This window comes from Aulonocara sp. 'chitande type north' Nkhata Bay, linkage group LG12 (genome assembly GCF_057382095.1).
Source record: "Aulonocara sp. 'chitande type north' Nkhata Bay isolate Kocher_YH1m ecotype deep benthic linkage group LG12, A_spYH_male_GT1.1, whole genome shotgun sequence".
Classification (NCBI taxonomy): Eukaryota; Metazoa; Chordata; class Actinopteri; order Cichliformes; family Cichlidae; genus Aulonocara; species Aulonocara sp. 'chitande type north' Nkhata Bay.
The window spans coordinates 29,747,181-29,770,672 of record NC_141355.1 but is presented as its reverse complement, the minus strand read 5'-3'; the positions used below and the strand labels follow the sequence as shown (position 1 = coordinate 29,770,672).

Genomic DNA, 23,492 nt, shown 5'->3' with positions numbered 1-23,492 from the left:
GAAAATCAGTAGTCCTGCTGTAAATATAATTATCTTGGATCAGCATACTTTTGCGATATGTGACTGCTTTCTTCCTGCAGGAAGTTGGGCCGATCTGGCGCCTCCTTCACTTGCTGTAGGAAATGTAACTTTAAAGAAATGTTAAAATGGTGTAGCCATGCAGCGTGGCTTAAAGTGGAGTTGTTATGCTCAGTTTCATATTTCGTTCTTGGACTCCTACTTGAGCAGCTTTGTATGATTTACATTTTAAAATAATTCTCATATCTTTTAGGACGCATTGGCGTAGGCCCCAAAAAATAAAGCAATCAGTTTTAACTCCTTCATTTTAATTTCTATATTTATTTTAATTGGCTCCCTCTTTGTGTGTCACCAGCGTCACACAGAGCCAAGACCAGTGAAGCAACTTTTTGAAACAGTCTTTGGAGCAATTTAAAAGCCTGACACTTATTCACACTCAGTGTATTATCTTAAGTTTAATATGAAGAGCAACCATTGTAGCGGTATACATGACAGAAAATAATGAGGGCATTAGTTCCACTTCATTGTAAATTAAGCATCAATGAGCCCTTTTAATCAAAGGTTAGTCCAAGTGATAAACAAGTATATGTTGCATTTCCTTAATATTACAGCATTATAGAGCACATAAGAATCAATTTACTTATGTAGCCTAATCGTTTCTACACTGCGTCGAAAATTAGCAGCAAGCTTGTGTGCGCTGTTGTACGAGTTCAAAAAGAAGCACATGAACGCACCACGAGAGGTGCGTCTCAGGGCGCCGCTGAGGTGAGAAAAACAGCATGAGTTGATGAAGTCTGGCCGCACAGCCCTGAAAATGTGGACGGAGATGAAAAACAAAAGCAGCGCTCTAACCAATAACGGAAATAGTTCAAAGGTGAGAAGGAAGCGCTTTTTGTGTGTTTTGTGAGCGACAATGTACCAAAAACAAGTCTGTCGGGATCTGTCTGACGACGGTTACACGGTACTGATTTACGTGTTTATAAGCGGGCTTGTTTGATTGTTTTTACTGGGAGCGTAACCTGTTCCTGTTCTGTTTGGCTGTAAGTAGATTCACACGCTCAAGCGTTGCTCTGGCGCACACGTTTTACATTTTCTTGGACGTTCTCTTACCTTTGTGCCTGTCGATGCCCCCCAAACGCTCCGATTTTTCACCTTAACTTCCTGCAGCAAGTTCCTACATCTGCTGTAACACACGTTAGATGTACACGTTTTTAACAAAGAAGGCGAGTTAAAAGTGTGTGTGTGTAGGCAGCACTCTTGTGTTCAAACCCGAATGTTTTGCTTGCACTTTCAGATGGTCGACCGAGATCTCGGGGAGCAGTTGTCACATGCGGTGCAGCAGAGCAATGGTAGGTCTCATCTCTTCCTTGAGGTTTTCTCATACCTGTCTTCTTCCTCTTGGGTTGGAATCGTAAGTTCACCAGAAGAGTCCCAAGATAACAGAATGAAAGAGATGCTGCAATATTTTGTAGTGTTTTCATTTTAGGCACGGTATTATGCGTGGATAGTAACTCCACCAAAAAGTGCCTTAACTACCTGAAACTCGATGAAAGAATCCAATAAATTCACTTCAGGTGAATTCCATTCAGTCCATTCTATTTATAGGGAGCAAAAAAACAACATGGCACAGTTTCAGTGACGCCCAATAGTCTCTGCTCAACACGAACGCATAGCAATAACTTGCACAAAAATGCAAATTATTTACTGTGTTATGCAACAACTGTGGGTATGGATTACACGAAAGGGGTGTTTCTGATTTTAATGGAGACAGTGAGGATCAACCAACTGCTTCTGGAACTGTTCATGTAGTAAAAAAGTGTGCTCACTGAGAAGGAAGCATGTGTATTGCAGCAGTGTGAGCACTGTGTAGATTTGAATCTTTAACTGACACAGTTTCACCAGCATCACAGCAAAAGCTGCTTGGGAATAAAATTGTTGAATCCCGATCAGAGTATTTCACAATTATGTTATTTATTCAGTGTTAATTCAATGTTGTTTATGTCCTTTACACTCACATGGAACTTTTAAGTAAAAATTTAAAATACTGTGTCATATTTTTACATTTGTTACGCAGGCAAGTATATATCTTAAATAGACTTTTTTTTAGCTGTGGATTCATGTATTTCTGTTTTCTTCCTTGTAAAGTTTCTACTGCAGCTGCCACTCATCCCAACTCAAAGGACTCTCCTACTTTTACTAATGGAATGATCCCAGGTGAGCATAATTTTTGTCTAAAATTAAGTTTTTCTACACCATGTAGGGCCTGTTGCAAAGAGAGAGAGAAAACGTGAAATGGACCACCTTCAGTCAACAACTAACAAAAATGCCTGTTTCTCCCAGAGAGTCGAGACTGAAAATAAACCGAATCAAGTTACACAACCAACAGTCAGCCAAGCTTGAAAACACCTTAGAAACACTTTACAGTTATTTTAGGAGTGTGACTGCAAAATACTGTCTGACTTTGGTCAAATTGTTTAGGGCTATATTTATTGAATGAGCCATAAACACAAATATGATGCTTTGCTGTTGTGCTGTGTGTGAGTTTGTGTTTGTATATGACCTTTTTGATATCCTGCATGGTTTTGTTGAGACACGGAGGCAGATTTTTCTCTTATCTTCGGACCCTTGTGCTAAATAAGCTTTGCACCCCTGTGACTTTAGATTGCTCTTGTTGTCATGTTGCTGTTTGCTCATGGAGCTCCTGTCGGTGTGACCGGACGTGTTTCGCCGTTGAAGTATGCGTATGCTTGACCAGAGAATTCAAACTTAAAAGTTGTTTTAAAGTTCAAAACTTTAGAGGGCTAAAAAAAAAAGAGCATATAGCACATCTTAAGTAAACTGCGCTTCTGTAAGCAAAGTTTGTGGTACACTTTTTATCTGATGTTTGAGATAAGTGTAAGTGAAGAGGATCAAACACCCAGAACTTGAAAGTCGAATGAATGTTTGTTTGTTTTTTAAACATCGCTGCCTGGAAGGCCCATTGTGCACAGAGCAAACATCAACTTATGTGGCAAAGGATCAACCCTGGTAATGAGAGCTGATTCTGTAGCTACAGCCCGGAGAGACAAATAGCAGTTTTAAGATGATGACTTCAGGTTTCTTAGCGTATCAGGATAAATGCATGACCTGAAGCATCCTCTTGTTGTGTTATCCATTAACACAACAACTCCAAATCCAAAAAGTTGAGATGCGATGTAAAAACAAAATGGAATTTTGACTTTGGTGGTAGCAACACATCTCAAAAAAGTTGAGATGTGGTTTCTTTGGTTTTTTGGGGGGGTTTTTGGGTTGTTTTTTTTTTTTTTTTTTAAACAGCGCTCTGTAAACATCTGGGAACAGAGGAGACCAGCTGCTGGACTTTTGTGAGAGGACTTTCCTTCTGTTGTCTGATGTAGGATTCTAGCTGCTCAGCAGTTCTGGTTCTTCTTTTCAAACTGTTTGTTTCATGATGCACTAAATATTTTAAAGTGATAAAAGGTCTGGTCTGCAGGCAGGCCGCTTCCCTGAAACAAAAATGCAAGTCAACACGCTACCAATTTGACACACTGGAGGAAAAGCTGTGCACTGAGATGCAGAAAAGAAAGATGCTCATGAAGGGGAGGGGGCAAATTTAACTAAAGGATTTTTATATAATTTTTTTAACACCATGCTATGGTAAGGTATTTTCATCCATCTGTTTACAGTTTACAAGAATCGGCACTTCTAGAGTATTTTTAAGATTTTTGTAAAACCTACACACACCGACCAGCTAAAGGGTTTTCACCCAAACTGTCCTCAAGGTCAAGTTTATATTTGTCATTTCACACCTTTTTTTTTTTTTTTTCCTTTTTTTTTTGGTGACTTTCCTGTCACCATTCTATTAGGATCTGGTCATATGGTCAATGCTGCGACATGTTGATGTGTTAAGTGCGTCTCTGTAATCATAATATTCCTAAATTGATATGATTGTCTGCGAGGGTCCTTCTCTTATTCACACTCATTGTGAAGTAGAGCCAACCAATGACAAGAAAACTCATCAAGTTCTCTGTGTACTTGACACACTGCAGTAACCTGTGAATTGTGATGGATCGTGAGTCAGATAAGGAATTACAGCATCGATGTTCAGGTTTTGTGGGTGGAGTCCCAGAATTTATAACTGCACTTTATATTGTCTTTGTATCATAAGAGATTAGAGGTCTAAGAAGTGGCAAAAGAAATGCACGAAGTGCTAAACAGGATTCGTCTTGTTTTTTTCTTGCAGAGTGAATCTTTCTTTTAATACTATTAAGCAAATAGATAGGGAAATGAGGAGTGTGTATATGAGCATATAGAGCCATATAACAGTTTTTATTATCTGTTTAAGAACAGATGAATTCAGTAATAAAAGCATGTAAACAAATTATGCATGCTTGTCAGATATTACAGAAGCAGCATATCGTACGACGCTTCCCTTAGAGATTTAAGTGCTAATGCATGATATGAATGAATTTGTAAAACATGAATGTTTTTGTGCTTTTTAGGTTCCATTGCAGCCGCATTGTTCATCGCCTTTTTGCTTGGACTGTATGCTATTCTGTGGAAGTGTATGGTGTCACCGCCACAACGGTAAGGAACGGGTGCAAGTTGAAACTTGATTTTGCCGAAGCTTCTGTTGGATCTTGTTGACACTGTAGTCGAGCAAACAGCAGTTTGTTCACCTGCTTTTAGGGGTCACACGTCTGAACTTTGTATCTGAGCTCGTCACAAAAACACAAATTGTGCCCCATTTCTTGATAAGCACCTATTCCATTTCACTGCTTTATTGCATGCAAACACACTCATTTGTGTTGGTTGTCTCGTTTTTTTTCTCTCCAGAAAACACAACAAGTTGAGGGTAAGAGTACATCAGAGAGCTTCTATGTGAAGACATGGACGATATCTGGCAGCTGTTCTGTTATCTTGGATTTTAAATTTCATGGACATTGGCTAAACTAAATGGATGAGCCACATGTGCCTCCTCAGCTTTACGGTCTGCTGGTGGCTTCTGTTTACTTAAAGAGTCATGGTGACGTTAAACACTGTTTTGGCAGGTCAGTCTGCTTTTTCTGTTTTCTGTGAATTATGCACTACTGAGGGAGGCTACAACTCGCTCCAGTGACTATTGAGCTGCATGTAAATGACTCTAAGACAGAGAGAATATAGTATTTCTTTTTTTTTTTTTTAGTATATGTAGCTATTTAAGCTTTTTATTTCTCAACTGTACCAAATGGATCTTTATATTTTAAGCATGTGTCCTTATTTCGTTTTAGCATTTCTTTATAATATTTTGGATTTGATTATCAGATCAGAGTAGCATTCACCATTTTATCCTGTTCTGTCACCTAGTGGTGCCTCAGACAAGCTTATGTGCGCAATTGCTCCTCAGGATGTTGTAACTACTGTATGAGTCTATAATAAAAGTATTTTTTACATTTAGTGGATGCGACTGTTTGGTGAATCTAATCAACTACTTTCTTTGTTTATTTTAGGTGTTTATAATATGGGCTGAGTAAAGTTCTGAGTCAATAGTTTCAATATCTCTCAGGCTGTACAGCACCTGTTTTTGTTTCTTTTGGTCTTTTTTTCTCCAGAATTCATGCAGAAATGTTAATGAAAAAAAGCAATCGACAGCTTAAGTGCTCATGTGACTGTAATGAGGAATCTATTCTGATTTACCAGTCATGTAGTCCTGTGTGACTCAATTTAAATCTATGTGAAAGAAGCAAAGGAGGAGAAAAAGTATTTCTGGTCTTTTCTATGCTATACATATACATATGCTATACTGCATGTCTTTGATGAACCACATTTTCTTAAGTCTGAGCAGTTATTTCTGTCATATCAACTCAGATGTGACTCATTTTAACCATTTTTGACGCTTGGCTCTTCATAACGAGCGAATGTGGGGGAGAAGTGTCAGGTGGAGGAAGCTTGAATAGATTTCAGTAGAGATACTGAAACTTTTGATTTTAAATAGGAATATATATGATACTCCACATTTGAATTATCCAAACCAGTCATGGCTTGATTGCATTTGATTTAAAGGCATGGAAAAAAGGCAGATGTGTGGTTTGATTAACAGCAGAAACAGTGAATATACAAGGATAGGACTTGATTTAATTAAGATGTCCTAATTGTCATGTTTTACTTTTTATGAAAAGTATTTGGTGAATGTGTGAGTTCTGCCTTATACAAGGTATTATTTGAACAACCTGTCAGAAGGGCATTTTTGCAACTTTGTGTTAGTTACTAAAACTAATGAGTACAAATACTTAGTACTTTCAACTATTGGTCAAAAACAAATTGTAACAGTTTATAAATCAACATGTTATCAAAAGGTGTGATCTTAAAATAGAATCATAACTGGAGTCTGAAATGCTATAGACTTCACTCAGTTTCCTAGAAGGCTTAGAAATAACTGAGCTAAAAAAAAAACCCCCACTAATTTCAACTGTAAAATGTAAATGTGCAAGACGATAGAACACAACCTGAATCTACTTTGTATTAAATTAGATTATGAGCTGTACCCGGTGTGCTAACTGCATAATAACTGTATAGAACACAATGCATGTAAACTTAGGTGAGAATTTGCTGAACAACCTGTTACAACAAGTAGACCTGAGCTGAAGTGTAAAATTCCAATTATGAGTCACTGATCGAGAAATTCCAGAGAAATGATGACTAAACATTTCCTCTAATTTTCCTTTTTTTTTTTTTTTTTTTTTTTTTTTTTTAAATTCAACCTTCATGACAAAAGAAAGAAAACGGATATTTTAATAATGCTTGAAAATAAAAAGAAAGCCATTTAATAGGATTCTGAAAAGAAAACAAGTTGAGCCAAGTTAATCTAGTGTGAATGTGAGCATGCATGCCACAGAATCAGACAGGGCTGGGATGTCTAAAAGGATATGGAGAAAAGGCGAAAAGATGGCAGTGTTAAAAATTCCTAAACTAATACCTCTAATAATGTTCTTACATTTATATAGAAAAGCACTTTATTCATGTTTTCATTTCAAAGGACACATGAGTCACCTGCTGAACCAAATGAGCTAATAGCAATGCTACACGAGTCGCGTTTTTAACTATGGATTCATATAGCACGGCACTTCAAGCATTATACCTACATCCCATTAACAACTACACCACTATCAGCACCTTCTGCATCACAAGCTATGTTAAAAAGTCATGCTCAGAAAATATGCAAACATCTAAGCCTGCTCATCTACCTTATCTGTTGCAGCACTTACATCCTGTAGATAACATCTCCAGTTCCTTCACAGTTGAGCAAAATCCTGAGTTTTTGTTTCTCTTCTCACATCAAACTTTAGACAATCTGATTTGAGTTTTGTGCACTACTAATTCTGTTATGATAACACCCATATAATATCATTTTTAAACAAAACCACTTCTGCAATTTACAGTTTAGCATGAATACAGGATAGCTGATTCACAATATGTCTAATAAACAAATTCTGTATTTACGGTATGGGACAGGAAGAAATACTGAGTCAGACTTGACTCAGTATTTATAAAGAATCATTGGCGATATAACCATATATGACACCGCATGATTCAAGGGGGCAGTCAGAAGCTTCAAAGCTTGATTTGGTTTCACTGAATACAACGTTAGGTGGTTCAGAGTAACCCTCCTTCAAAGTGTATAAGTAACTCCTGTTCATCAGGCTTGTGACTTGCTGAGAGGCTGGTCTGTCCCAGGGCAGAGTAGCTAACTGTGGACAGTAATTTGCTTCGAGCAGCATGCAAGAAGGTGATGAAGATGAAAGCGAGGACTGCAAACTAGGAGAGCATGGTTCATTCATAAGCTCAGAATCTCTCAGTGCGGTTATTTCATTTAGAGAGGGTCTGCCATTCAAAATCTGGATGTCACAGCTGATGCACTCCTCTGGCTTCTGAGACTGCAGCCACTGATCAGTCTGTGCAAAGAAGATATGATAACTTAAGTGACAGGCACAAATCCAAATATAAACACAAACCTAGTTAGGCGGGGGCGGGGAATCAAAGGTTTAGACTGATGGTAGCAGCATGTCTCAAAGCATCTGAGAGAGGCAGTGTTTCTCAGAAGTAAAGATAGGCAGAGATTCACCAATCTGTTTATAATGTTTGGACAACTAATGAAAACTTTGATTATTATCTTATTGGATGGCTTTAAATTTTGGGCCCTCAGGTGAAATTGACTTAAAACAGGCATGATTCATTCCTGCAAATCACTGCAAGGGCACTGGAAGACTTCCAGAAATCTTTGACAGGTTACAGTTCTACCATGCAAAGAACAAGCCAAACGTGAAGACAACACAGAAATGCTGTCGTCTTCTGTGGACCTAAAGAGGAGAAGGACCGTTCGGTTTGTTATCTGCACTCAGTTCGTAACCCTGCATCTCTGATGGTATTAGGGGGGAATAGGTGTCTATGCAATTGATCTACACGTTTTGGTGCAACACTGTCACCCATTCAGACATCTTTCTCAGAGGAGGCCTTACATATTTCAGCAAGACAATGCTAAACTGCATACTGCAGTCATTATAACAACATGGCTTTGTAGTGGGAGAATCAGCTGGCTGAACTGGCTTGCCTGCAGTCCATCAGTGGAAAAACATTTGGTTTATGATGAAACAAAAATATGACAAAGACCTAGGACTGCTGAGCAGCTAGAATCTTGTGTCAGAAATAGATATCATTCCTTCCTAGGCTGGATATTTCCTCTTTGTGCATTTTTTTTTTTTTTTTTTTTTTTGCTCTCTCAGTGATTAGCTCATACCTCATGCAGGAAGCTTTCGAACTCTGGAGTTTTAATGTTCATATCCACAGGGTAAATAAATATCTCCTTCAGCCTGCTCCTCACACTGAAACAGATAGTTTCTTTTTTTAAAGAGTTCAAAATGGTTTATATCATCATCTTCAGGATTCTATCTTTAGGTCTCTATTGAAAGATGACCTTACTCACATTTTCACTTGGGACCACAGGAGAACAGTGAAGCCCATGAGTAAAAAGATGGGAGTCAGTACCTTGATTATGAGAGAAGAGTCTACAGGAGGAAAAAGAAGTTGAAATTAATTACTTCATGCACTGGAAGTTGACATCTTCTATCAAAGGTTCTCCCAGGAAAGAATACAGTTCAGTAGCGGTATCTCTGGGATCCCCCTGCGTGTTTTAAAACTCACAGTTGCTTTTGGTTCTGAAGGTAATGCTGGCTGGTAGCCCAGGCCCCTCTTTAGTGAGAGCACTCACAGAGCAAGTATACTCTGTGTTCTCCTTCAGACTCTCTATGGTCACAAACTTCACGTGGGGCTCTGCAACTGAGACATTGGACCCATCTAGATGTACACAGGATGAGACACAGATTAAATAATTGTGCTGGGCACCATCCTGACTAAGTTTAACGCAAATCAGGTTTATCTGACACTGCCCAGAAATATGAAATAAATTCAATCATGTAAATAATTAGAACACGTCCACAGACTGAGATTAAGATGAAGAAGATCAACATTGCTGGTTTATTCCTCCACACTCTCTCGCAACCTGACCTGGCAGCAAAACAGATCCTACTTCCTGCACTGTAACCAGGTACCCCATGATGAATGCTGGCTGAGCTGGATCATCTTCATTGTAATGCCACTCCAGTGTCACAGAAGAGGAAGTACTCTGAACAGGTTCAACCAGACTTGGGCGCTGAACAGAATCTGAGAAACAGGAGATAGTAATGAGGAAGGAAGGCCGAACTAATTAAAACATTTGCAGCTTAGCTGGTGTCAAAGCAACAATGCAGTTTCTCAAAACAAAGTTTCCCCGGAGTTCAAAATCTCAACTTCTATAAAATACCTATACTAATATGGTATTTTGTTATTTAAACATGTAGCTCTTCAGATGATTGCATCACAGTAATTACTCCACTCTGCATATCAGAACTGCAAAACAGGAAAGACTATCTTGTTTACAGGGTGCCCCTATTAGTCAAAGATAGGATATCCTGTGTCAAAATTTTAACTACTACTCTGTAAAAATGGTAAACGTACAGTACAATGTACCATTTTAAAATAAAGGACTACTCTGTATTAATTTTTTAAGGATTATTGCTTTTTTCTGTGTTTTGTAAACACATTGAATTTTACCATTAAAAGCAACCTCTGTTAAAAAAAAAGTTTCATGTTTTGTTTTTTTACAGTTTAAAAAAAATATTTTTTTTTACAGTGTATAAAAACGTTTACTTTCAACTGCACACTCCAGATCCAAACTATGATAGAAGTTTTCTCACCATCCTATTCTGTGCTAGAGACCAGAGACTTAAAAGAAGAACAAGGTAAAAAGCTAAAGATGACATGATGCTTACAGAGTCCCAGTCTCAATATCATGGTATCATTCTTGGATCACAATAAGCAATTGAAGCAGCCGAGATTGTCAGAAAACCTACAAGTCAAGAAAAACTGGTTCTGTTTAAACTCCACATCTTTTATCTACTTAATTTGTCGTGGAATAATGAGGAAACAGGCCTCATGGCCCTGGAACTGTTTGTTTTTCAGTTTCAGAAAACAGGGAACATTGTATAATTCAGGTTGAATACTTGAGGTATATACTAAATACTTTTGTTAAACCCCTTTAATTAAAGCTGAAGGTCTGCACTTCAATCATATATTTAATTTTAAAATCTACTTTGGTGCTATGCAGAGTCAAAAATTAATTTAAAAAAAATTATGGTATTTCTGACAAACTTGGGAACCTACCAGAACAGACAAAGAGTATAATCACATGAGAGTCAATCTTAACTGCACTTTGTAAGAAGAATTATGACATTAGAATACGCTCAGCCTCAAATGTCTCTTCTATACATAATAAATGAATACAACACACACACACACACACACATGCAATAACAAAACTCACTGAATTCCTGTGAGTAACCAGTCTGTATCTCCAGTAGTCCATATCCATTGTCCGTGCATCCATAAATATAAAATGTATACCTGTAACCTGCTTGGAATTCACCTAAAAATAAAAATATGACAGTGAATGCTAAACAAGAGTAAATGTATTTACATTAATTGCTGAATGAAAACAACAATAAAACTTACTAGCATGTAATAACAATGCATTATTTCCCTCTGGCACTTTCCACTGCAGAGTGCAAGGCACTGCATTTCCCAGCACGCACCACTCCACAACATAGCCACAGGTGGCAGTGCTCTGATCTTCCCATGTCAGATTGAAACCACCCTCGCTGGTACTGTCTAAACGCTTCTGTACTGGGAGATTTTCTGGGGGGAAAAGTCCAAAACAAAGCAAAATAACTCAGGACTTTAGACCCTGGCTGAGTAGATTTGAAAATGCAAAGTGTTTTTCTGCTTCTAAATTCTAATAAAACTCGAGTTATTGTACTCTGCCATAAAAATCTTAGAAATGCAGTATCTAACCAGATGCTTACTCTTGATGGCAGTAACACTGTGAGGAATTTTGGAGTTGTCTTTGACCAGGATATGTTCTTCAATGTGCACATTAAACAACTGTATGACTGCTTTCTTCCATTTGTGCAATAGCGCCAAAATTAGAGCATCCTGTCTCAGAGTGATGCTGAAAAACTAGTTCATGCACTTATTATTTCTAGGCTGGACTACAGTAATTCATTATTATCAGGATGTCCTAAAAACTCCCTAAAAAGCCTTAAGTTAATCCAAAATGCTGCAGCAAGAGTACTAACAGGTTACTAGAAAGAGAGAGCATATTTCTCCTGTTTTGGCTTCCCTTCATTGGCTCCCTGTTAAATCCAGAATTGAATTCTTCTGCTCCTCACATACAAGGTCTTAAATAATCTGGCCCCATCTTATCTTAATGACCTTGTAGTACCATTATCACCCTATAAGAGCACTTCGCTCTCGCACTGCAGGCCTACTTGTTGTTCCTAGAGTATTTAAAAGTAGAATGGGAGGGAGAGCCTTCAGTTTTCAGGTCCCTCTTCTGTGGAACCAGCTTCCAGTTTGGATTCAGGAGACAGACACTATCTCTACTTTCAAGATTAGGCTTAAAACTTTCCTTTTTGCTAAAGCATATAGTTAGGGCTGGACCAGATGACCCTGAATCCTCCCTTAGTTATGCTGCAATAGGCGTACACTGCTGGGGGATTCCCATGATGCACTGGGTGTTTCTTCCTCACTCACTATGTGTTAATAGACCTCTCTGCATTGAATCATACTTGTTATTAATCTCTAGTGACACTCGTTGTTTCACTTTTTTTGCTTTTTAATTCAAGGAAACAAACAACAGAGATATTTGTTGTTAATACATTTACATTTCTAGGCTGGACTACTTGAAATTGTTATAATCAGTCTTAAACGTTTTTTAAAAAGTCCCTTTTAACCCTTTTGTAACCCTTTGTTTTATCAAAGGAAAAAAAAACAGTTAAATGTCTAAGTAAGCATTTAAATTTAAGAGACTCTGGGTGTAGAGAAGCTGTTCACCTTTGTGCTCTGCTGGTGGGATGGTGATGTTGGCGGGGATGGAGGTGCCAGAGGGGAGGACAGCCTGGACAGTGAAGTCACACTTTCCTGGGCCAATGGACACCACTGCCTGGCCCACGCTGCTGTTCTTCGACTCTGTTTGGCCTTCCTGTGACCACTGAACCGTGTACTCTTGTATGTTTATTGTGGCTGCTGTGCCAGCAATACGCTGAGAATAAATTAGTAATTAAGGGTGAAGGATGTTCAAGGTAACGGTGACATACTGTATATTCTCTAAAACCAGAGTACTATTCCACCAAGTATTTGTGCTTAAAGGGCACAGAAAAATGACTTACTGGCTTCCACATCAGAGTAACTTGACGAGTGCGCGAGTTAGACAGCGGCTGTATTCTTCTCCATAAATCCAAGGACACCAGTGGATCTGAGGAAAATGACTTGTTTAGAGCATAACAGGCAGCAGATCATTGAACTAGAGCACTTTGTTTGTTTGTTGTATGTACCAAAGCAAGCCGAGACCAAGACTTGTTAGGTTAGTTGGTGATTCTAAATTGGCCACAGTAGATAAAGTACTTACAGCATGTAGATTAAAATATATGGTGAAATGTGGCTTTGAGTGGTCAGTAAGAAAAGAAAAGTGTTGTATCAAAGCCTGATAGTACATGGGGAATGAAAGAAAATGAAAGAATGAAAGTTCTTTGGGAGTTTGTTGCTAAGCTCTTGCTTTTTACTTTACTGATATTTTCAAGTATTTGTAATTTTAACAAACAAGAGAATTGGAAGAGACCTCAAACACATCCAGCAAAGTGTCAGCTTGCTCTTTTGTGAAGTAATACTTGTAGTTTGATTACTCTATAACTGGCTTAATAAATCGTTGTGCACTGATGACTTTTCATGTGAAGATCATGTTAAGAAAAACAACTGCAAACACAAATGTTGCATTTAAGTCTCTTTTCAAATGAACAAACCCATCACAAAGATAAGCAACACAAGAGAAAAGAAAAATATGTTTGTATGCAATAATTGCTCCTTCATGCAGCATCATTTTGCAGATAAAAGCTAAACACTGAAAATTAATTTTTGCCCTTCAATAATTTTAGTCTTTCTCACACTTTATTAAATCTGGACTTGAACACGATATGATATTTGTAAAACAACATTTTTTCTAATTATATTTATATTTACCTGTTATGAAGGTTTCTTCTGCCCCTTCTCCCCACAGTCGTCCATTGACAGTGCAGCGTACTCTGACATTGTACTTCGTGTTGGGAACCAGGTGCTCCAGTTTTGTGTCGCAGAAACTGCTCATAATGTTGTTGCACCTCAGCTGTTACAGAAGTAAATGGGGAAAAAAACATGCACTAAAATGTCAAATCTACACTCAACAGTTTGATGATTATTATTGTTAACTTAAATGAATTCACCTCCACGGTGCCGAGTGGGACTGTAGCAACCTGACAGATAAGGTTCATACGAGTCAAGCTTTCCTGCATGCTCCAGGACACTGTGGCGTCTGTCACCCCGCGGTTCACTCTCAGCGACTTCACAACAGGAAACACTAATGGCAACACACACACGAACCATGTACAGTGGGGCAAAAAAGTATTTAGTCAGCCACCGATTGTGCAAGTTCCCCCACCTAAAATGATGACAGAGGTCAGTAATTTGCACCAGAGGTACACTTCAACTGTGAGAGACAGAATGTGAAAAAAAATCCATGAATCCACATGGTAGGATTTGTAAAGAATTTATTTGTAAATCAGGGTGGAAAATAAGTATTTGGTCAATAACAAAAATACAACTCAATACTTTGTAACATAACCTTTGTTGGCAATAACAGAGGTCAAACGTTTACTATAGGTCTTTACCAGGTTTGCACACACAGTAGCTGGTATTTTGGCCCATTCCTCCATGCAGATCTTCGAGAGCAGTGATGTTTTGGGGCTGTCGCCGAGCAACACGGACTTTCAACTCCCGCCACAGATTTTCTATGGGGTTGAGGTCTGGAGACTGGCTAGGCCACTCCAGGACTTTCAAATGCTTCTTATGGAGCCACTCCTTTGTTGCCCGGGCGGTGTGTTTTGGATCATTGTCATGTTGGAAGACCCAGCCTCGTTTCATCTTCAAAGTTCTCACTGATGGAAGGAGGTTTTGGCTCAAAATCTCACGATACATGGCCCCATTCATTCTGTCCTTAACACGGATCAGTCGTCCTGTCCCCTTGGCAGAAAAACAGCCCCATAGCATGATGTTTCCACCCCCATGCTTCACAGTAGGTATGGTGTTCTTGGGATGCAACTCAGTATTCTTCTTCCTCCAAACACGACGAGTTGAGTTTATACCAAAAAGTTCTACTTTGGTTTCATCTGACCACATGACATTCTCCCAATCCTCTGCTGTATCATCCATGTGCTCTCTGGCAAACTTCAGACGGGCCTGGACATGCACTGGCTTCAGCAGCGGGACACGTCTGGCACTGCGGGATTTGATTCCCTGCCGTTGTAGTGTGTTACTGATGGTGACCTTTGTTACTTTGGTCCCAGCTCTCTGCAGGTCATTCACCAGGTCCCCCCGTGTGGTCCTGGGATCTTTGCTCACCGTTCTCATGATCATTTTGACCCCACGGGATGAGATCTTGCGTGGAGCCCCAGATCGAGGGAGATTATCAGTGGTCTTGTATGTCTCCCATTTTCTGATGATTGCTCCCACAGTTGATTTTTTCACACCAAGCTGCTTGCCTATTGTAGATTCACTCTTCCCAGTCTGGTGCAGGTCTACAATACTTTTCCTGGTGTCCTTCGAAAGCTCTTTGGTCTTGGCCATGGCGGAGTTTGGAGTCTGACTGTTTGAGGCTGTGGACAGGTGTCTTTTATACAGATGATGAGTTCAAACAGGTGCCATTCATACAGGTAACGAGTGGGGGACAGAAAAGCTTCTTACACAAGACGTTACAGGTCTGTGAGAGCCAGAGATTTTCCTTGTTTGAGGTGACCAAATACTTATTTTCCACCCTGATTTACGAATAAATTCTTTACAAATCCTACCATGTGAATTCATGGATTTTTTTTTTCACATTCTGTCTCTCACAGTTGAAGTGTACCTCTGGTGCAAATTACTGACCTCTGTCATCATTTTAAGTGGGGGAACTTGCACAATCGGTGGCTGACTAAATACTTTTTTGCCCCACTGTATCTTATATCAAACAGTACAAAAACAACACTGACGCTGATTTCACTACACAGTGTAGGTAAATTGTGAAAGCATCAACCACAGAGCAGTTTAAATTGACATGTACGTGTCTTTATGCCTTCAAAAACATAACTGAGAATATGTTGTATACACAAAGATGACCCCTGACCTCTGTCAGAGATGTTGAAGCTATAACGTTCCATCTCCTCTCCTAGCTTGTCCTTCACCCACACACTGATGTTATAATTTTGCAGGTGTGGCACAGCTGGAAAAGTACATGATGACTGCTCACAGGTGAAGGGAGCCTTGTCTGAGTTTCTGTGTTTTTAATAAACAATAGAATTGGAAAAGACGTCAAACACATCCAGCACATCAGCTTACACTTTTGTGAAATAATATTTATGGTTTGATTACTTTATATTAGGCTTAATAAATCTTTTGTGTCCTATGAAATTTGTACTGATGAATTTTCCCATGATTCATCTTTCAGGGAGACGTGACTTTGAGCTATCTGCTGTAGATACTTTGGTTTGGGGGGGTGGGGGTGGGGGGCTGCTGTTTCTTTTTTTGTACTCCAGTTTTCCAGTTTCCTCAAATTTGTTGGGAACACACTGCACGACATGCTCATATATGCCAGAAAAACCTTATAAGACATTCAGAAAACCTCAAAATTTCTCAATAAGTGTCGCTCCTTTGAAACAAAATATAAAAATATGGCTGGTGGCTCAAAACCTTTCCACAGCACTGAATCAGTCCAATATTATGAAAATCACTGCCATCTATGCCTTACATTGTGTTACAATATAAGGTGTGTACTTCATGTGCTTACTCTATGTGGAGAGTGTAAATTTGCACGTTGCGATCATGCAGGAGTCGCTTTCTGGGTGAATCCCAGGTGCAGCTGACAGATACCATGTCAAAGGTTACACAGCTGAGGTTTCTGGGTTTCTGGGGTGGAACTACAATATACACACATATACATATACAGTTATACATGTACAAGTTTTGCATTAAATTAATAAAGAATACAAAAAAAGAGAGATTCAAACTTACAACTGATATAGTTCAAGACAGGAAAACTTTTGCCTGTTGCATCATCGCAGGTCAGTAACAAATGCTTAATTATTCCTTTTGGGATAGTGAGGTTGTTTACAGTGATAGCTTTTACTCCGCCTCCAATGCTCAAAAGACGGTATTCCTCGTTCCTGAAGGTCATTCTTTTAACGTTCACCCCTGTTGGGGGAATACAGCAGAACATGGCACTGCTGCCCTGCCTCAGCACACGGCTGGAGGGGAAAATGTGGATCTTATCGTTTGCTTTGAATCCTGCAAGACAAAGTAAAGTTACAGTGCAGTCTGATGAAGAGCTGTTCAGAATTTCATGCATAATCCCTTGGTATGTTCTAGGGTTCTTAAAAGGGGAACAAAAATTGTATTGTTGCACTGACAGAGACACAAAAAACAAAGGGGATTCAGAAATGCCTCTGCTTTCTTTGCACCCAAGGTCATTAAGGTGGATTAAGGCTGCGTGGCAAACTGTTCTGTAGTCTGATCAATCAAAGCTTTCAGACTTTTGTTTTCTTTTTTGGAAATGATGAACATTGCATCCTCCAGCTTATTGAGGAGAGAGGCCATCTGATTTGTCATTAGTGTGTCGTTCATTCACCATCCTTAATGATATCGGGTTGGATTAGTGCAATACGGCATGGGCAATTTCTTTTAACTTCATGAGTGACGTCGTACCTGAGGACTATACAGATTCCAAGAAACGGAAGAATGGTTGTTTAGACGAAAGATGAAATCGATTAGAATTTACATAACTTAACAACCCCTCCCCCCAAGAAAAGAGTCCAAGAAGAAGAAATAAACACCTTTTGACTCAAAGTATTCTGTCAAACATGTCTGACCACAAGGATAAGCAACACAAAAGAAAAGAGGAAAAATATGTTTTTACGCAGTAAAGTATTCTGTCACACCTGGTAAAGGCAATGTTATGACATGGACACGACTGTAAGTGTTACATGATATGATTGCTGGAAGAAGCAGTTTTATGACACAGGATGTCACAGAGACAGAAAAACAAGCAACAAACTGCAGTAAACAGTGGGAGGGAGAACATACAGCACTTGGTGATGTGATGGTTTCTAAACTTCAGGCTGTCATTGACTCAAAATAATTTTCATCCAAGAATTAACAAAAATCTATATATTTAAAATTGTGTCCAGTAGTAAATGTGCCCGATTCCTTTTGAGTCATTGAAAACGGGAAATTATATTAAAAAATTGCTGTATAATACAGTAGAATAGAATAGAATTCAACTTTATTGTCATTGCACATGTCACAAGTACAGGGCAACAAAATGCAGTTTAAATAATATATATAATAGCTCATGTAAACCCTGTAGGCAAAATGTAAACATTTTGCCTGATTAATTGTAGATAACCAACATTCTAAAAGATAAATACGTAATAAATGCATCTATGAAATGTCTTTTTCAGTGAAAGCCTCACTTATTTCAACAAGACAATGCCAAACAGACTCGCTGTTGGACTCGCTTGGCTATTACAAAAAAACAACAACCCTGCCTTGAGTCCAGACTGATGACCCACAGAAACTATAACATTTTTAAAAAGTTTAATTTTTATTACATTTTTTTTTTACTTTACTTCCCTTATAGGTAGTAAACTAAAAAAAAAAAAGTGTTGCAGACAACACCTTATTTCCCAACCATGTACAGTGGGGCAAAAAAGTATTTAGTCAGCCACCGATTGTGCAAGTTCCCCCACCTAAAATGATGACAGAGGTCAGTAATTTGCACCAGAGGTACACTTCAACTGTGAGAGACAGAATGTGAAAAAGAAATCCATGAATCCACATGGTAGGATTTGTAAAGAATTTATTCGTAAATTAGGGTGGAAAATAAGTATTTGGTCACCTCAAACAAGGAAAATCTCTGGCTCTCACAGACCTGTAACGTCTTCTGTAAGAAGCTTTTCTGTCCCCCACTCGTTACCTGTATGAATGGCACCTGTTTGAACTCATCATCTGTATAAAAGACACCTGTCCACAGCCTCAAACAGTCAGACTCCAAACGCCGCCATGGCCAAGACCAAAGAGCTTTCGAAGGACACCAGGAAAAGTATTGTAGACCTGCACCAGACTGGGAAGAGTGAATCTACAATAGGCAAGCAGCTTGGTGTGAAAAAATCAACTGTGGGAGCAATCATCAGAAAATGGAAGACATACAAGACCACTGATAATCTCCCTCGATCTGGGGCTCCACGCAAGATCTCATCCCGTGGGGTCAAAATGATCATGAGAACGGTGAGCAAAGATCCCAGAACCACACGGGGGGACCTGGTGAATGACCTGCAGAGAGCTGGGACCAAAGTAACAAAGGTCACCATCAGTAACACACTACAACAGCAGGGAATCAAATCCCGCAGTGCCAGACGTGTTCCGCTGCTGAAGCCAGTGCATGTCCAGGCCCGTCTGAAGTTTGCCAGAGAGCACATGGATGATACAGCAGAGGATTGGGAGAATGTCATGTGGTCAGATGAAACCAAAGTAGAACTTTTTGGTATAAACTCAACTCGTCGTGTTTGGAGGAAGAAGAATACTGAGTTGCATCCCAAGAACACCATACCCACTGTGAAGCATGGGGGTGGAAACATCATGCTATGGGGCTGTTTTTCTGCCAAGGGGACAGGACGACTGATCCGTGTTAAGGACAGAATGAATGGGGCCATGTATCGTGAGATTTTGAGCCAAAACCTCCTTCCATCAGTGAGAACTTTGAAGATGAAACGAGGCTGGGTCTTCCAACATGACAATGATCCAAAACACACCGCCCGGGCAACAAAGGAGTGGCTCCGTAAGAAGCATTTGAAAGTCCTGGAGTGGCCTAGCCAGTCTCCAGACCTCAACCCCATAGAAAATCTGTGGCGGGAGTTGAAAGTCCGTGTTGCTCGGCGACAGCCCCAAAACATCACTGCTCTCGAGAAGATCTGCATGGAGGAATGGGCCAAAATACCAGCTACTGTGTGTGCAAACCTGGTAAAGACCTATAGTAAACGTTTGACCTCTGTTATTGCCAACAAAGGTTATGTTACAAAGTATTGAGTTGTATTTTTGTTATTGACCAAATACTTATTTTCCACCCTGATTTACGAATAAATTCTTTACAAATCCTACCATGTGGATTCATGGATTTTTTTTTCACATTCTGTCTCTCACAGTTGAAGTGTACCTCTGGTGCAAATTACTGACCTCTGTCATCATTTTAAGTGGGGGAACTTGCACAATCGGTGGCTGACTAAATACTTTTTTGCCCCACTGTACATATTTGCATTGTACGCGTAAGATATATGTTGAAAGAGACGTTTGCAATTACTGCAGATGTTGAGAAACGTTTCATTCCTAAGAAAACGACAACTGCTGCTTTTTAACCTCATCAGTAAAACACGTAGGCTGACATTTAATGATCAGCATAACATCTCACCAGAGTTGGTTATCCAGTTGCTCCAAGGACTCTGGTCAGACTGATTATAGTATCGCATTCTGACAGAGTGATCAACACACTCCAGAGGCAGATCAGAGATCCATGTCCATGTGTATTTGGCCGAAACTCCAGGTGATACGCTCACATTTTTCTAGGTTAAAAAACAGGAAATAATTGTTCATAATAACACTGGTAGGTCTTAAAAGCAGGATTACAGAATCAATTAAATGTGGTGGTAATGGAAAAAAAAAAAGATTCTGTCTTTCTCTGTGATGACCTGGCAGAAAAAATACAAATTATCTTTTATATGTAACATTCTGACTGTATTCTATGACTTTTAAACAGCATTAAAAACAGAAAACACACCTCTCAATACTCACAGTGTAAATAACGGTGTGCTGTTCAGTGCGGCTGAGCTCGATCTCATAAATGTCACCCACAAAACTGCTGTGTTTTACCAACCAGCTCACCACAAGGGTCTGCTTGTCATTAATAGCTTTCAGAGTGATGTTTGGTTTTGGCAGATAACAGCCTGGCGTATGACAGAACAGAAGGATGTAAAGTTACACATTCAGGGTCCCAGAATGTTGGTCCTGTTTAGACAATGAACAGAATCAACTTTCCGGAATTTCTTTACCTGTGATTGAGCACACATCAAGATGACATATTGAGAGAACTTTAAAATGATCAGAAAGAACATAAACGAACCCAACTTACCATCGTCAAAGCAACATTCAGTGTTCGAAAATATCAGATACAACCCGAAAAGGCTGAAAAAGGATTTCCTGACATTTATCATCCTCTCATGTGAACCGTTTTTCACTGAGCACGCCAACTGAAAGCCTAATAAGTCAGCAGCAAGTGTTAGTATGAGTAGAAGTGCGAGTGTTGCGTAATGTATAATCGGAAGTCAAGAGAGGAGTGTTTAAATGTTAAACCAATGGTGCTGTGCCGTTTTTCACATAAGTAAGAATGCACCAAAAACAGATGTTTGCCACAACAGTTTTATATATATATATATACATATATATTACATATATATATACACACACACACAATATGATAACACAGTTCTGATTATGAAGATTACAAGTCAAATTTTCAAACAAAATCTTATAAACGTTGACAGTGCATGAAGCAATTTTTAAGCAATAAATTATCTGAAATTTCAAGGAACAGGGGAAAAAAATACACCCTCTCTTCACAGACACTACAGCATCAGACAGCAATATATTTTTGGCACTTAAGTGAGAAAACAATTCAACATATTGTGCATAGGTAGCCGCTCCGAAAAACTATACATGTATTTCATATTTATACACAATATAGGTCTATTTTTATTTCTCGTAGAGGCCCACAATCCCTTATAAATATCATTAAAGATCACTTGGAGAAATAATCTATATATAGTTTAAAAAAGGGGTTGATTGGCTTCTCATATATTCTTATTTCATTTTAAGTGCTCAAGACGTAAATTACATCAATTTTAATCTGTCCTGACTTTCTTGTATTTGAAGTCAAAAGGTTTGTAGCACAAAGGTACCTTTGTCATCAAACCAAGTGCACAGATACTTAAAAGATTTGTGGTAAAAGTGAAAACACGAGAAGTACAAATATAAAAGCTGATTTACAAAGAGCTTGTTTGTGAAAAGGCACAATGGTTTGATCACACAGGAGGAGAATGGTTAAAGTTCACAACATACAATGATAAAGGCACATACTGTACTCCGATTTTAAAAGATGAACATAAATCCATCATATTTACATGGACATATATGCACACACACACATTTAAGCAACAGACATATTACTGTTTGTTCAGTATACAACTGGTGGCCTATATTGTTTATTTTTCTCTCATGGACCTTTAGAGGTAAACAATGTTCTCCTCAACTCCCTCATCCCTATTCTGCCCCTCGAGAGAGAGGTACGCCTGAGGGGGGAGGAGAGGGTTAAGAGAGTGAGAGGAAGAGAAGCCGTCCTCATAAAGTCTATGCCCTGTGACCTCTGACCTCCACAGATCCGGGGATTGTTTGTCCACCACTGGTCTGAAGTTTGCTGAAAGAAGAACAACACAAAGTGTCAAGTCAAGCCAACTTTATTTATAAAGCCCTTTAGAAACACCAAAGTTTTGGTCAGTGGTTTTGTATTATTTATACAATTTAAAGAATACAAAAAAAAGGAAAAATATATATGTATATAAAAATTACTAAACAAAATAAGGACATCAACATGACACATCAGTAAAAACAGTAGAAATAAAATAAAATAAAATAAAAATTTAAACAAAATTAAATCAAATAAAAATCTCAAACTGGGTCAAATGCCCAACAAAAGAGGTGCTTTGTTTGGCAAAACAAGTTAGTCAGGGAACCTAAGAGCAGATTTAAATATTCAGATTGAGGAGGCCCATCTACTCCAGCTCCCAACTCTACAAGTTGGGATCTGCTACAACAAAAGCCTTGCCCCCATGAGCAGCTGCCGTGTCCTCGGACATCCAAGAGCAGTTGGTGAGCTGATCTGAGTGACCGGGAAGGGGAGTGCAAGTACAGCAGCTCAGAGAGGTCAGCTGGGGGAAGGCCATTTAAGCACTTAAAAACAACAAAAAATATATATATATATTAAAATGTACTCTAAAATGGGTCTGCAGCCAGTGCAGTGAGGATAAAGCAGGAGTAATATGCTCTCTCTTCGTGTTTCAGTTAAAAGTCGTGCTGGGGCATTTTGCACCAGCTTAAGAGGGGACAGAGAGGACACAAACATAATGAAGCCATGGATTACTGTTTCAAAGTGATCTTTTGACAGAATGTTTTTCATTTTAACCAGCTGTTTCAGCTAAAAGAAGCTGGATTATCCCAGTGCACTGATCTGATTGTCCATCCTAAAACCCCAGGCTGTGCCAGCGGGCTTTATGTACTGTGCCAGCGGGCTTATGTCGATAGGAAAAGGCCGACCAGTGATACAAGGCCCAAACACAACTTCTGTCTTATTCTCGTTAAAATTTAGGAAGTTTAGCGCCATCTACTCATTTGATTCCTCAAAGCACTTAGCTGTTTGTATGACAATAATGGATTGCATTTATATAGCGCTTTTCTAGGCACCCAAAGCGCTTTACAATTCCACTATTCATTCACTCCAGACTGGTGGAGGCAGCTACAGTTGTAGCCACAGCTGCCCTGGGGCAGAATGACAGAAGCGAGGCTGCCATATCGCGCCATCTGCCCTTCTGGCCAACACCAGTAGGCGGTAGGGTAAAGTGTCTTGCCCGAGGACACAACGACCAGGACAGAGAGAGCAGAGGGATCGAACCAGCAACCTTCGGGTTACA

The 23,492-nt window shown here is 39.2% G+C and overlaps 3 protein-coding genes across 5 annotated transcripts in view; 1 reads left to right on the top strand and 2 right to left on the bottom strand.

Moving 5' to 3' along the window:
- Window positions 1–39: 39 nt before the first annotated feature.
- Window positions 40–5,464, top strand: LOC147317711 (uncharacterized). The gene is made up of 5 exons (XM_086314989.1): window positions 40–892; window positions 1,313–1,367; window positions 2,164–2,232; window positions 4,518–4,602; window positions 4,852–5,464. Exons 1-5 carry the CDS (start codon window positions 806–808, stop codon window positions 4,898–4,900), a joined length of 345 nt encoding a protein of 114 aa, XP_086171115.1. The 5' UTR covers window positions 40–805; the 3' UTR covers window positions 4,901–5,464.
- osmr (oncostatin M receptor) lies at window positions 2,959–20,981 on the bottom strand. The gene is made up of 17 exons (XM_086314981.1): window positions 20,882–20,981; window positions 20,545–20,696; window positions 20,165–20,315; window positions 16,717–16,989; window positions 16,493–16,622; window positions 15,833–15,981; window positions 13,899–14,032; window positions 13,660–13,801; window positions 12,813–12,898; window positions 12,478–12,685; window positions 11,098–11,280; window positions 10,910–11,011; window positions 9,556–9,711; window positions 9,193–9,345; window positions 8,975–9,056; window positions 8,789–8,873; window positions 2,959–7,946 (listed from the first exon to the last, which is right to left on the bottom strand). Exons 1-17 carry the CDS (start codon window positions 20,961–20,963, stop codon window positions 7,539–7,541), a joined length of 2,676 nt encoding a protein of 891 aa, XP_086171107.1. The 5' UTR covers window positions 20,964–20,981; the 3' UTR covers window positions 2,959–7,538.
- LOC147317709 (rho guanine nucleotide exchange factor 28-like) overlaps window positions 20,545–23,492 on the bottom strand; it is a 47,215-nt gene continuing 44,267 nt past the window's right edge. For 2 of the 3 annotated variants that reach the window (XM_086314978.1, XM_086314979.1), the window contains one exon: window positions 20,545–22,222. In XM_086314978.1, the coding sequence (XP_086171104.1) occupies window positions 22,032–22,222 (191 nt within the window). In that variant the 3' untranslated portion in view covers window positions 20,545–22,031. The remainder of the gene's footprint in view (window positions 22,223–23,492) is intronic. The other variant, XM_086314980.1, reaches the window with a different exon arrangement.

Bases quoted from the DNA above. Each gene is read 5' to 3' on its own strand.
- LOC147317711 (XM_086314989.1), top strand. From the start codon at position 806: ATGAAGTCTGGCCGCACAGCCCTGAAAATGTGGACGGAGATGAAAAAC. The intron at 893-1,312 runs GTGAGAAGGAAG...TTGCACTTTCAG, and splicing joins ATAACGGAAATAGTTCAAAG to ATGGTCGACCGAGATCTCGG. The intron at 2,233-4,517 runs GTGAGCATAATT...TGTGCTTTTTAG, and splicing joins TACTAATGGAATGATCCCAG to GTTCCATTGCAGCCGCATTG.
- osmr (XM_086314981.1), bottom strand. From the start codon at position 20,963: ATGATAAATGTCAGGAAATCCTTTTTCAGCCTTTTCGGGTTGTATCTG. The intron at 14,033-15,832 runs GTCAGGGGTCAT...TGTTGCCATTAG, and splicing joins CTTCAACATCTCTGACAGAG to TGTTTCCTGTTGTGAAGTCG. The intron at 11,281-12,477 runs GTGAACAGCTTC...TTTTCCCCCCAG, and splicing joins CCCACCAGCAGAGCACAAAG to AAAATCTCCCAGTACAGAAG.